Here is a 14683-nt window from a genome sequence, read left to right on the forward strand (position 1 = left end):
AACATTTATTTCATTAATAAAATTCTGCATTTCATACAAAATGTACTATGGTCAAGGCTTTTACACCCCAATGATTTACAAAAAGAAGCATGCAAGTCTGAAATAAAGAACACATCTTTTTGCAGACTTTCGAAAGATCATCTAAATATAGTCTAGAAATCATTGAAGAAACAGATTCCATCACACAAACTTGTGCAATGAAACATTTCTCCACCTCATATTATAAAAATTAAAATTTAAGTGTCTCAAGTGTAGAAATATCCTATCATTATTGACGTAGGGGTGTGTAGCTTATTATTCGGGGAAAATTGTAATACTCAAAAATAACACTAAACATTATCAATTTTACTGTAACAGATAATCATTATGACAAACTGTCTGATAGATGAAACAAGAATGTGTCCATAGTACTCGGCATACAAGTTGTTTCACCTTTTACCTCTAATTTCAGTTCTATGTTATAAAAAAATCAATGTCCAATTGTGATAATGGCTTTAACTTATGATGCTATCTTAACAAGTGAAACTGCGAGCTACTGCTCACTGATGATACCCCCGCCGCAAGTGGATAATATTAATAGTGTAAAAATATGCAAGTGTTCGGTAAACAGGAAGTTGTCAAGTGATGAATCTGAAAACGCATCACACGGTATAGCTGACTTATATAAATCCTGAAACCAAATTTCAAAAATCCTTGTATTGTAGTTCCTGAGAAAAATGTGACGAAAATTTTCAACTTGGCTATCAGTGTAAAATCATACAAGTGTTCGGTAAACAGGAAGTAGTCGAGTGATGAATCTGAAAACGCATCACACGGTATAGCTGACTTATATAAATCCTGAAACCAAATTTCAGAAATCCTTGTATTGTAGTTGCTGAGAAAAATGTGACGAAAATTTTCAACTTGGCTATCATGTGTAAAATCATACAAGTGTTCGGTAAACAGGAAGTTGTCAAGTGATGAATCTGAAAACGCATCACACGGTATGGCTAACATATATAAATGTTGATACCAAATTACAGAAAGGGTGGATGTGTAGTTCCTGAGAAAAATGTGACGAAAATTTTCAACTTGGCTATCATGTGTAAAATCATACAAGTGTTCGGTAAACAGGAAGTTGTCAAGTGATGAATCTGAAAACGCATCACACGGTATGGCTAACATATATAAATGTTGATACCAAATTAAAGAAAGGGTGGATGTGTAGTTCCTGAGAAAAATGTGACGAAAGTTTCATGGGACGGACTGACTGACGGACTGATGGACGGACGGACTGATGGCACACTGACGGACGGACTGACGGACTGACAGACAGAGGTAAAACAGTATACCCCCCTTTTTTAAAGCGGGGGTATAATTATGAACACTTACTCTGCTTTGATAGCATCAGTGTATAATCTGATAGCCTCACTATATTTTTGTTGAGAATACTGCTGATTCCCTTGATCTTTGAAATCCAAAGCTTTTTCAACACCACCACACTGTAAAACAAGAAGGGTAACAAATATTCAATTAAATGTCCCCTACTGGCAGGAAATTAAAATTAGATAAGTTTAAACTTACAAACAAACAAACAAACAAACAAACAAATTTATTAGAGTCTCTAAAACATTTGATATAAAACACAATATAATATTAACAATTTATAAAAGAGCCACTCTAACTAGAGTTATGAGAGACTGTAAAAACACAGATTAAAATACATCTATATTACATCTATAACATACATCAATATATCTTAGCACAAAACACCATACTATTAAAAACAATTATACAAAAGAAACCATTATATACACTTATTACGAGTATAAAATACACTTTCTCTTAAAAAGTACTTCATGGAAGATTTTGGCTGTAAAATAACAAAATCTATCATCATGAAACATAAATAAAACTTTTCTTCATTACTTAAATTACTTAAACTACTTTCTATATTACATGTGATAAGCATTCCATTGTAAAAGTCCAGGGCTTTCCATTGAAGCCGGTAGCCGGCGGAAATCCGCCGCTTACGGTGGCTTCAAGTGCTGGCTAATTCACTGACAAAAATATCAATTCAAAAAGAAAAAAATATCTTTTTCAAATGTTTACAGGCAGCCGAGAGACGTATTGTCGCAAAGTCGCGGTCACGATAAACAAGGATGAAAAGTCAGTGTTTACCTTGGGCTAAATATAGTTCACATGAATTCAGGTCACTGATTGGTTGTCTTTTTAAAGTCAGAATGCATCGTTTCTTTTCAAAGATAACAAGAGAGACGTTCCGGTGGTCATTAACTCGTTGGCTTTTTTTTGGCTTTTGAAACGTGAAGACAATCAGATAGAATGACAATCTTATGTTATGGAATATTATTAGTCAAATTAAAGAAAGTGTAGTAGATCATATTGTTCAGAATCTGGAAAACAGTATCTTTTGAAGTTCATTTTTCAAAGCCCACGTGGTGTTCAGAAAATCAAGGTCAAAAACAACAGTAGAATATTGTCGACTCGACCTCAAATAAATAACTTTTTCTAATGATTTATGTATCCTACTTATTGAACAGTTTACAAAAAAAAAGAGAAAATCAGAGGATATATCAATTTTCTGTCAATGCTTGAGAAATATTTTGATTTATAAAAATATGCGTAACAGTCTTTAGAGAGAAAAGGGGGGTCATTTGTTTACAAATGCACGTAGTTATGCAAAATAAATCGATCAAGATTTCTACCAAACCGGATGATTATTTAAATAAAACTCCTTTAAAAGTAAATGAATTTTAAGCATAAGGTAATGAAAATTATTAATAAAAAAACTAACATAAAAAAAAATGAAATTTCTTGGAGTTTTTTTTTTTCTTTCTTTAATTTCATACATCATGTGTACATAAATAATGGTCATTTGAAAGATGAAATTAGGTGCCAGGAGATTGCGAGAATGCAGGATTTTGCTCTATTTATGCCAGAGCTTCTGGGGGCCTTGAGCGGCCCCCAGACCCACTGCCGTAAGGCACCAAGCTTACAGCTTGGTGGGCGTCCGGCTTCGCCGAACGCATGTTACAGCCGCCAATAATTTTAATTGAGCCTTCTACTTCAATTTCAATGGAAAGCCCTGAAAGTCAGGTGGATTTTCAAATATACATGATGTGAGTTTAAGTGTGGAGATGTGGTATGATTATCAATGAATATTGGATGTAAGCAATTAAAGCAGGGCTTCCAAAACGGTCATATATTCCGGTCATTTGTATAATGTCTGGTAAAAGTCCGGCTGGGCAAAGCATGAAACGGTCATATACTTTTAAGTTTTCAAGGCTATTTCGGTCATTTTTGCATAATTCACGATCTTTTTGACCCAACCTTTTGCCTTTAACATCAACACATTTCCGGTCATAAATGTGACATGATGATTAATTACTATCAAAACAAACCTACTTCAATACTTTCTAATTTTAATCAAGGCTAATTAGTAGTTGGACAGCTGAAATCTACCTGTGCAGGTGACAGGTGAACTATGTTCAGTACCGGACATCGTATAAATTGATCAGTTTATTCACAATTTATTTCTTACTTTTCAGCGGTTTGTTTCTAATTGATTTAGTCCAAAAGATTAAAATTATTAGAAATTAGTTTATCAACATGATTTGATGAAAAATTTAAAAAGGTTTTAAATGAAAAATCGTCAGAACTACGTCGTATGAACTAGAACACGTGTGCGCATGTGCACAGGTGGGAAATTTAATTATGCATCCTACATTTCTTCAAAAATGCTAAAATATCATTGATACCTGTATCTAACGATCATTTCAAGCATTTTGTTGAAGAAATAACGTGGAAAGAGCTTCTTCACTCAGTCATGCTTTGAAAACGTACACGGATTTTACGTATCCATTTATGGTCCATGTTTTACCATTGTCAAGTCAACATCCGGTTAGAACAATGTGAAAACGAAGTTAAAGTTTTTGACAATGTCATTTTGCACAAATAAAAAGTCTAAGGCAGATATTAGCACGCTGATGTGCACACCTTGAATGATGCACTGCCAATTTCACAGTTACATCCGAACATCAAATTCATATCATATCAAAGTAAAGTTTAAAATCGCTTTTTTTAATGTAATGTCAATCATTGGAATGGCCATCTGATTACCATAATTGCCTTTTGTGACTAAGTCTTAAGGAATTAAAATCGGGATCAGATATGAAATGTCCCGGCTGGCTTAAATATTTTTTGGAAGCCCTGAATTAAAGGCTATTGTAAAGGCTTCAACAATGAGAAATAAACTCATACTGTAAAGTTTGCTATAAAGTGACAGACATGAAAACATGAAACAATTGAATTTAATTTGAAACCAGGTGCTCCGCAGGGTGCAGCTTTATACGACCGCAGAGGTCGAACCCTGAACAGTTGGGGCAAGTATGGACAAAACATTCAAGCGTGATACAGCTCTGAATTTGGATTGTGATCAAATTTTTGACATTACATGGTTTTTTTTACACAAAACAAATGTCAAGATTTTACAAATCAATTAAAGATTTCTTCTTATTTAAATCTAAAATTAAATAGTTGACACAGCATAGGTTTCTGACACATAATGAATGTGGTCTAATGAACTTAAAAGTTTTTTTTTGCCTTTGAGCAATTCACTATGCTGTTGAATATTAATCCTCTCAAAAAAATGTTTGAAGAAATTTTCTTTTTATTTATGAAATCTGAAATGAGAAAAATTTAAACCCCCCCCCCCCCCTTTTTTCACATCCCTGTTTCCCTTTTTCCAAAACTGATATCAATTCAAATTCCTAATGGAGTTTGCAACAATAACTACTCTTTTAAATACATCATAAAATATTAAAATGTAAAATAAAGTGCTTGTTATCACTGAATGGTAAAGATTGGTTGGTAGTAAAAGTGAATATACATTGTTTATTGTATAAAACAATAAAAAAAACTTCATCAGCAACATTTTATATTGGCAAATAAAAATAGAAAATGACATCATAGTCATGTCTGGCAAATTTCCAACATATATTATCAACTACTATTCTATACAAAGAAAGATAACTCCAATTGAAAATTAATTGCTATTGCACAATATTGTGCAATTAGATATTTCTTGCTATTGTGCAATACTGTGCAATTGAAAATTTCTTGCTATTGCACAATACTTGATATGGAATCCTGATTTGGATCAACTTGAAAACTGGGCCCATAATCAAAAATCAAAGTACATATTTAGATAAAGCATATCAAATAAGCCCAAGAATTTAATTTTTGTTAAAATCAAACTTAGTTTAATTTTGGACCCTTTGGACCTTAATGTAGACCAATTTGAAAACTGGACCAAAAATTAAGAATCTACATACACAGTTAGATTTGGCATATCAAAGAACCCATTTATTCAATTTTTGATGAAATCAAACAAAGTTTAATTTTGGACCCCCATTTGGACCAACTTGAAAACTAGGCCAATAATTAAAAATCTAAGTACATTTTTAAATTCAGCATATCAAAGAACCCCAAGGATTCAATTTTTGTTAAAATCAAACTAAGTTTAATTTTGGACCCTTTGGACCTTAATGTAGACCAATTTGAAAACGGGACCAAAAATTAAGAATCTACATACATAGTTAGATTCGGCATATCAAAGAACCCCAATTATTCAATTTTTGATGAAATCACACAAAGTTCAATTTTGGACCCTTTGGGCCCCTTATTCCTAAACTGTTAGGACCAAAACTCCCAAAATCAAACCCAACCTTCCTTTTATGGTCATAAACCTTGTGTTTAAATTTCATAGATTTCTATTTACTTATACTAAAGTTATGGTGCAAAAACCAAAAATAATGCTTATTTGGGCCCCTTTTTGGTCCCTAATTCATAAACTGTTGTGACCTCAACTCCAAAAATCAATCCCAACCTTCCTTTTGTGGTCATAAACCTTGTGCTAAAATTTCATTGATTACTATTTACTTATACTAAAGTTATTGTGCGAAAACCAAGAATAATGCTTATTTGGGCCCTTTTTTGGCCCTTAATTCCTAAACTGTTGGAACCAAAACCCCCAAAATCAATCCCAACCTTCCTTTTGTGGTCATAAACCTTGTGTCAAAATTTCATAGATTTCTATTAACTTAAACTAAAGTTATAGTGCGAAAACCAAGAAAATGCTTATTTGGGCCCTTTTTGGCCCCTAATTCCTAAAATGTTGGGACCAAAACTCCCAAAATCAATACCAACCTTCCTTTTATGGTCATAAACCTTGTGTTTAAATTTCATAGATTTCTATTTACTTATACTAATGTTATGGTGCGAAAACCAAGAAAAATGCTTATTTGGGTCCCTTTTTGGCCCCTAATTCCTAAACTGTTGGGACCTAAACTCCCAAAATCAATACCAACCTTCCTTTTGTAGTCATTAACATTGTGTTTAAATTTCATTGATTTCTATTTACTTAAACTAAAGTTATTGTGCGAAAACCAAGAATAATGCTTATTTTGGCCCTTTTTTGGCCCCTAATTCCTAAACTGTTGAAACCTAAACTCCCAAAATCAATCCCAACCGTTCTTTTGTGGTCATAAACCTTGTGTCAAAATTTCATAGATTTCTATTAACTTAAACTAAAGTTATAGTGCGAAAACCAAGAAAATGCTTATTTGGGCCCTTTTTGGCCCCTAATTCCTAAAATGTTGGGACCAAAACTCCCAAAATCAATACCAACCTTCCTTTTGTGGTCATAAACCTTGTGTTAAAATTTCATAGATTTCCATTCACTTTTACTAAAGTTAGAGTGCGAAAACTAAAAGTATTCGGACGCCGGACGACGACGACGACGACGACGCAGACGCCAACGTGATAGCAATATACGACGAAAAATTTTTCAAATTTTGCGGTCGTATAAAAACTAACAAAGTCGTGTGAAATGCTAGAAAAATCCATGTTTTTCTAGTTATCCAACTTACCTTTGCTCTAATTGATTTTTTGAAATCTTCAGCAATATCTTTTCCTTCTCTAGCAAGACTTGTAATTACCATGTGGCCTGGAAAATATCAAAATTTGGTTAAAATATTTCAAGAGATGTATCTGTATATCTGTGAAAGACTATTTTGTTGTACGGCTCAATATTATTATTTTTCTTTTAAAATTATTGTATGTTGTTTTATAATGATTTGTGGGACATTGCAAATAAGATGTTCATTTTCATTTAAACGTAGCTTTTTTATAATACTGACATCTTCCTACATCTATCCTTCATCAAATTTTTCAATCAAATAATTGCGTCTAGAAATAGATGATAACAAAGTGTCTCTTTTAAAGAAAATTGCAATGTTAACATTTTTATTGTTGCTCACATGTAATCAGAAGTGATGACACTTATATTAACCCAAGATGGATTAATCAACAGATTAACGATTAAGGTTTTAATTAGGCCACATGTCACTTACAGAAAACGGTTATATAAAAAATGTAAAAAATGTACTTTTAAATTTTTATTTCATATGAGAATTATAAGCAGGTAAAATGAACACTCATTATCACATATAATTACTGGAAATTGGTCTTTCATTGCTCAAAACTATTTTTTTCTTAAAATTGTAAGGTTAAAATTGGTACTATTTAAATTTTTGAAAGATTAAAAAGAGTTGGTCCTATGTATTTATCAAAGTTGTACAAAAAACGAACATGTAAAAATGCTGTTTGTTTATAGTTGACTAGTATTTGGTAAGTTATAGTAAGGTCGGTTCGATTGGGTTCGATTGAGTTCATGCACCAGTGAACTCAGGTGGTTTAAAGTCATTCCAGCCATTGCAGTCAAAAGTGTACAGTAGCATTTTGCCAAATAAATAATGTTATTTATTATATTATTTATTTTCAGATTTATAGACCACTAGTATGGGGAAACCAGTACATGTACAAGCTGCTTAATACCTGTGTATTAATATGAACTTTCCACAATATTATACTCATATTTATAATAAAATGTGCGCTTGTCTCTGCAAGTGGCGTTTCTCATGTAAGAGTTTTGCCAGTATGCATGTAGCCAAACTTACATGGGGATACTTCTGTGGCATGATTTGGATAACACTTGTTATGTTTTGTTGGATATTTAAATTAGTGGTCAACGCCATCCACAAAAAATTGGAATCCCATGAAAATAAAAGCTCTCGCAGTGACATAGAATTACTTATAGGAAATCAAAATGTCTTGACAATTTTGGACAAGTTCAAGTTAAGCGCAATGTTTTTATCTTGGGTAGTTGATCAAATTTAAGTAACAATACATGTTCAAATTACTCATAATAACTTTTACTGAAGAGACAAAAGAAAATTCCTTGTTAAATATGGCAGAATTATATCACAATATGTGCTTGACCTAAAATTGTTCAAAAACAAAATAATAATAAAAGGGGAACAACTGCAAAAGGCTGCAGTGTTTTGTTTATGTCATTTTCTTTAATCTTCAGATAATACAATCATCACACAAGCCCTATTCACAAGTATTGACACTCACAAATTTATAAGTCATCTTGGTATTCTTATACTGTATATATTTTAAAATGTTTTGATGCTGATATAGAAAAATTTTACATTGAAAAGGTTAATAATATTTTGATTAGTAGATACAGGACTTATTGATAAAATATTATAGACGATAATGCAAATGTTAAAAAAAAACGGTACTTATTTTATACAGTGCATATGAAAAAGGTTGGAATTTTATTCTTAAAGTCATATGAAACGAGGGACTGGTGAAAAATAATGTTTATCCAATTCTTGAACCAATGCATGTATATGTCGTGTACATTTTATTATTTTGTACAGGTTATTACCTGTACAAAAACTGTGTAAGAGTAATTACTTGTATGATGCCATCATACAAGTGTATGATGCCATCATACAAGTGTATGATGCCATCATACAAGTTATTTTGTACGAGTAATTACCTGTACAATTTTTGTTGAGAAAAAGATAATAACTTGTACAACTCGCTATCTTTTAGTTTTATTTGTTTCTTTTTAAGTAAATTATAAATAACTTCAGCAAACATGACACTTTGAGCATATTAGGTTGAACAACTAGGTGCCACTAAAATACGGACTGCTGGTGCAAAGTAACAAAGTCATTGAAAAGAATAAATAAAATGAAACTCTTCTTCCAATTATTTTGATTTATTATTTTTTTCAATGGAAATATTCAATTGTTCCCCGACAGTTGAGTTTCAATTATAATTATTTATTTACTTGTTTTTTTTAGTTGTTTTTTTTATGGAATTACACAATTCTTAATTATTCAGACCAGTGTCGGTTGTTCTACTGTGTTCATGTAATCATCATACTCTTTTAAGTCGGCGTTCTATATTTTTACGGACAGGTTGAGGTGCAAGTGGTCTACTATACATAAATGAAAGTTCTAGCCAAAGAAGAAAGTCCCTTCAATTAACACTATGCAGGATATGTGGAGCTCCAAAAAGTAACCAGATGCTCCGCAGGGCGTAGCTTTATACGACCGCAGAGGTTGAACCCTGAACGAATGGGGCAAGTATGGACACAACATTCAAGCTGGATTCAGCTCTAAATTTGGATTGTGATTAAATAGTTGACACAGCATAGGTTTCTGACACAGAATGAATGTGTTCTAATGAACTTTAAATTTTTGTTTTCTCTGAGAGCAATTCACTATGCTGTTGAATATTAATCCTCTCAAAAAAATGTTTGAAGAAATTTTCTTTTTATTTATGAAATTTCAAATGAGAACCAAATGCTCCGCAGGGCATAGCTTTATACGACTGCAGAGGTTGAACCCTGAACGGTTGGGGCAAGTATGGACACAACATTCAAGCTGGATTCAGCTCTAAATTTGGATTGTGATTAAATAGTTGACACAGCATCGGTTTCTGACACAGAATGAATGTGTTCTAATGAACTTAAAATTTTTGTTTTCTCTTAGAGCAATTCACTATGCTGTTGAATATTAATCCTCTCAAAAAAATGTTTGAAGAAATTTTCTTTTTTATTTATGAAATTTCAAATGAGACCAGATGCTCTGCAGGGCGTAGCTTTATACGACCGCAGAGGTTGAACCCTGAACGGTTGGGGCAAGTATGGACACAACATTCAAGCTGGATTCAGCTCTAAATTTGGATTGTGATTAAATAGTTGACACAGCATAGGTTTCTGACACAGAATGAATGTGTTCTAATGAACTTAAAATTTTTTTTGCCTTAGAGCAATTCACTATGCTGTTGAATATTAATCCTCTCAAAAAAATGTTTGAAGAAATTTTCTTTTTTATTTATGAAATTTCAAATGAGAAAAATTGAACCCAATTTTTTTAATCACATCCCCCTTTCCCTTATTCCAAAACTAATCTCAATTAAAATTTCTAATGGAGTTTGCAACAATAACTACTCATTTAAATACATCATAAAATATTAAGATGTAAAAAAAACTGCTTGTTATCACTGAATGGTAAAGATTATTTTAATTTATCAGTTGGTAGTAAAAAGTGAATATACATTGTATATTGTATATAACAAAGATTTAAGTTGATTCTGGACAAAGAAAGATAACTCCAATTAAAAAAAAATCTTGCTATTGCACAATATTTTGCAATTAGATATTTCTTGCTTACTATTCTGGACAAAGAAAGATAACTCTAATTAAAAAAAAATTTGCTATTTCACAATATTGTGCAATTAGATATTTCTTGCCATTGCGCAATACTGTGCAATTGAAAAGACTTGCTATTGCACAATACTTAATATAATAATTTTAGATCCTGATTTGGACCAACTTGAAAACTGGGCCCATAATAAAAAATCTAAGTACATTTTTGGATTCAGCATATCAGAGAACCCCAAGATTTCAATTTTTGTTAAAATCAGACTAAGTTTAATTTTGGACCCTTAGGACTTTAGTGTAGACCAATTTGAAAACAGGACCAAAAATGAAGAATCTACATACACAGTTAGATTTGGTATATCAAAGAACCCCATTTATTCAATTTTTGATGAAATCAAACAAAGTTTAATTTTGGACCCCGATTTGGACCAACTTGAAAACTGGGCCAATAATCAAGAATCTAAGTACATTTTTAGATTCAGCATATCAAAGAACCTAACTGATTCATTTTTTGTCAAAATCAAACTAAGTTTAATTTTGGACCCTTTGGACCTTAATGTAGACCAATTTGAAAACGGGACCAAAAGTTAAGAATCTACATACACAGTCATGAAAGTTAGATTCGGCATATCAAAGAACCCCAATTATTCAATTTTGATGAAATCAAACAAAGTTTAATTTTGGACCCTTTGGGCCCCTTATTATGTTGGGACCAAAACTCCCAAAATCAATACCAACCTTCCTTTTATGGTCATAAACCTTATGTTTAAATTTCATAGATTTCTATTTACTTATACTAACGTTATGGTGTGAAAACCAAGAAAAATACTTATTTGGGTCCCTTTTTGGCCCCTTATTCCTAAACTGTTGGGACCTAAACTCCCAAAATCAATACCAACCTTCCTTTTGTAGTCATTAACATTGTGTTTAAATTTCATTGATTTCTATTTACTTAAACTAAAGTTATTGTGCGAAAACCAAGAATAATGCTTATTTGGGCCCTTTTTTGGCCCCTAATTCCTAAACTGTTGAAACCAAAACTCCCAAAATCAATCCCAACCGTTCTTTTGTGGTCATAAACCTTGTGTCAAAATTTCATAGATTTCTATTAACTTAAACTAAAGTTATAGTGCGAAAACCAAGAAAATGCTTATTTGGGCCCTTTTTGGCCCCTCATTCCTAAAATGTTAGGACCAAAACTCCCAAAATCAATACCAACCTTCCTTTTGTGGTCATAAACCTTGTGTTAAAATTTCATAGATTTCCATTCACTTTTACTAAAGTTAGAGTGCGAAAACTAAAAGTATTCGGACGACGACTACGCAGATGACGACGACGACGACGACGACGCCAACGTGATAGCAATATACGACGAAAATTTTTTCAAATTTTGCGGTCGTATAAAAATGAAGAATCTACATACACAGTTAGATTTGGTATATCAAAGAACCCCATTTATTCAATTTTTGATGAAATCAAACAAAGTTTAATTTTGGACCCCGATTTGGACCAACTTCAAAACTGGGCCAATAATCAAGAATCTAAGTACATTTTTAGATTCAGCATATCAAAGAACCCAACTGATTCATTTTTTGTCAAAATCAAACTAAGTTTAATTTTGGACCCTTTGGACCTTAATGTAGACCAATTTGAAAACGGGACCAAAAGTTAAGAATCTACTTACACAGTCATGAAAGAGGGACGAAAGATACCAAAGGGACAGTCAAACTCATAAATCTAAAACAAACTGACAACGCCATGGCTAAAGTTAGATTCGGCATATCAAAGAACCCCAATTATTCAATTTTGATGAAATCAAACAAAGTTTAATTTTGGACCCTTTGGGCCCCTTATTCTGTTGGGACCAAAACTCCCAAAATCAATACCAACCTTCCTTTTATGGTCATAAACCTTGTGTTTAAATTTCATAGATTTCTATTTACTTATACTAACATTATGGTGCGAAAACCAAGAAAAATGCTTATTTGGGTCCCTTTTTGGCCCCTAATTCCTAAACTGTTGGGACCTAAACTCCCAAAATCAATACCAACCTTCCTTTTGTAGTCATTAACATTGTGTTTAAATTTCATTGATTTCTATTTACTTAAACTAAAGTTATTGTGCGAAAACCAAGAATAATGCTTATTTGGGCCCTTTTTTGGCCCCTAATTTTTAAACTGTTGAAACCAAAACTCCCAAAATCAATCCCAACCGTTCTTTTGTGGTCATAAACCTTGTGTCAAAATTTCATAGATTTCTATTAACTTAAACTAAAGTTATAGTGCGAAAACCAAGAAAATGCTTATTTGGGCCCTTTTTGGCCCCTAATTCCTAAAATGTTGGGACCAAAACTCCCAAAATCAATACCAACCTTCCTTTTGTGGTCATAAACCTTGTGTTAAAATTTCATAGATTTCCATTCACTTTTACTAAAGTAAGAGTGCGAAAACTAAAAGTATTCGGACGACGACGACGACAACGTGATAGCAATATACGACGAAAATTTTTTCAAATTTTGCGGTCGTATAAAAATTGAACGCAATTTTTTTAATCACATCCCCCTTTCCCTTATTCCAAAACTAATCTCAATTAAAATTTCTAATGGAGTTTGCAACAATAACTACTCATTTAAATACAGTCGACTCTCGTTATGTCGAAGTCAGCCGGACCAGAGAAATATTTCGAGATACACGTAGTTCGACTCAAACGAACACCGGAAGTTTGACAATCTAAGGGACACAACTCTTGCTTAGCTTGGTAAAGCTAAAATAAATCCGGGTCAATATGGCAAGGGGATCGATATTCTAGTATCAGATCGATGTATTTGTATGTCACAGTCTTTTATTATTATAATGACTGTTATTTTTACTTATTCAATTGTTTCAATTAAAAAAATAATCCTATGGCTTTTCCAAGAGAGTAATTTCCAATCGACAGTTTCGTAATTCAGGTCGCTAATAGCTGACAAAATTGTTTATTCTCGGATACAAGAGATTTAAGAAAATTTTGATTACTATTCATTTTGCTTTATCTCACTCTTTCTTTTCAAAAGAATATATAACAAGATTAAAGACGCCGTTTGAGTAGTTTTTAGGTGATCATCAACTGAAGCCATAATCCTCACTTTATACACACCCAAGCTCATTAGTGTAAATCACAAATTAATTGTTTTGTAAACAATTTAAATACTTTTTCATGAACATTAACAATGTATCACTAATTATTTATAAAAATTCTATAAAAGATAATCTTAGGTAAACACTCATGGAAATAGCATGTCATAAATCAATACAGTGGTCAGTGACCGGAAATTTAATTACACGTGTATTGTCAGATTAACTCTTCAATCCATTTAAATCCCGGAGGTCATGTTTTGACATATGTGTATTAGTTCGAGATAAACAAATGAATTTTGAATGCTTTTGTTAACCTTGGGACCGTAAATTTAGTTCGACTCAACCGAAATTTCGACTCATCCAATTTCGACTCATCAGGAGTCGAATTACATACTTTTGTATGGAATAAAGTTCGGGACCAGGTGAAAACTTCGACTCATCCGAAATTTCGAGTCAACCAAGTTCGAGACAACGAGAGTTAACTGTACATCATAAAATATTAAGATGTAAAAAAACTGCTTGTTATCACTGAATGGTAAAGATTATTTTAATTTATCAGTTGGTAGTAAAAAGTGAATATACATTGTATATTGTATATAACAAAGATTTAAGTTGATTCTGGACAAAGAAAGATAACTCCAATTGAAAAAAATTCTTGCTATTGCACAATATTGTGAAATTAGATATTTCTTGCTTACTATTCTAGACAAAGAAAGATAACTCAAATTAAAAAAAAAAAAAAATTCTATTTCACAATATTGTGCAATTAAATATTTCTTGCCATTGCGCAATACTGTGCAATTGAAAAGACTTGCTATTGCACAATACTTAATACAACAATTTTAGGTCCTGATTCGGACCAACTGGAAAACTGGGCCCATGATCAAAAATCGAAGTACATGTTTGGATTCAGCATATCAAAGAACCCCAAGATTTCAATTTTTGTTAAAATCAAACTAAGTTTAATTTTGGACCCTTT

General features: G+C 32.2%; 1 protein-coding gene across 5 annotated transcripts in view; it reads right to left on the minus strand.

Annotated features, from left to right (window-relative positions):
- Window positions 1-14683, minus strand: part of LOC139523927 (E3 ubiquitin-protein ligase TTC3-like) — a 99887-nt gene that overhangs the window by 61086 nt on the left and 24118 nt on the right. For all 5 annotated transcript variants that reach the window (XM_071318350.1, XM_071318346.1, XM_071318349.1 and 2 more), the window contains 2 exons: window positions 6930-7006; window positions 1372-1481 (listed from right to left, as the gene is read on the minus strand). In XM_071318350.1, the coding sequence (XP_071174451.1) occupies window positions 1372-1481; window positions 6930-7006 (187 nt within the window). The remainder of the gene's footprint in view (window positions 1-1371; window positions 1482-6929; window positions 7007-14683) is intronic.

Source organism: Mytilus edulis, chromosome 5 (genome assembly GCF_963676685.1).
Source record: "Mytilus edulis chromosome 5, xbMytEdul2.2, whole genome shotgun sequence".
Taxonomy (NCBI): Eukaryota; Metazoa; Mollusca; class Bivalvia; order Mytilida; family Mytilidae; genus Mytilus; species Mytilus edulis.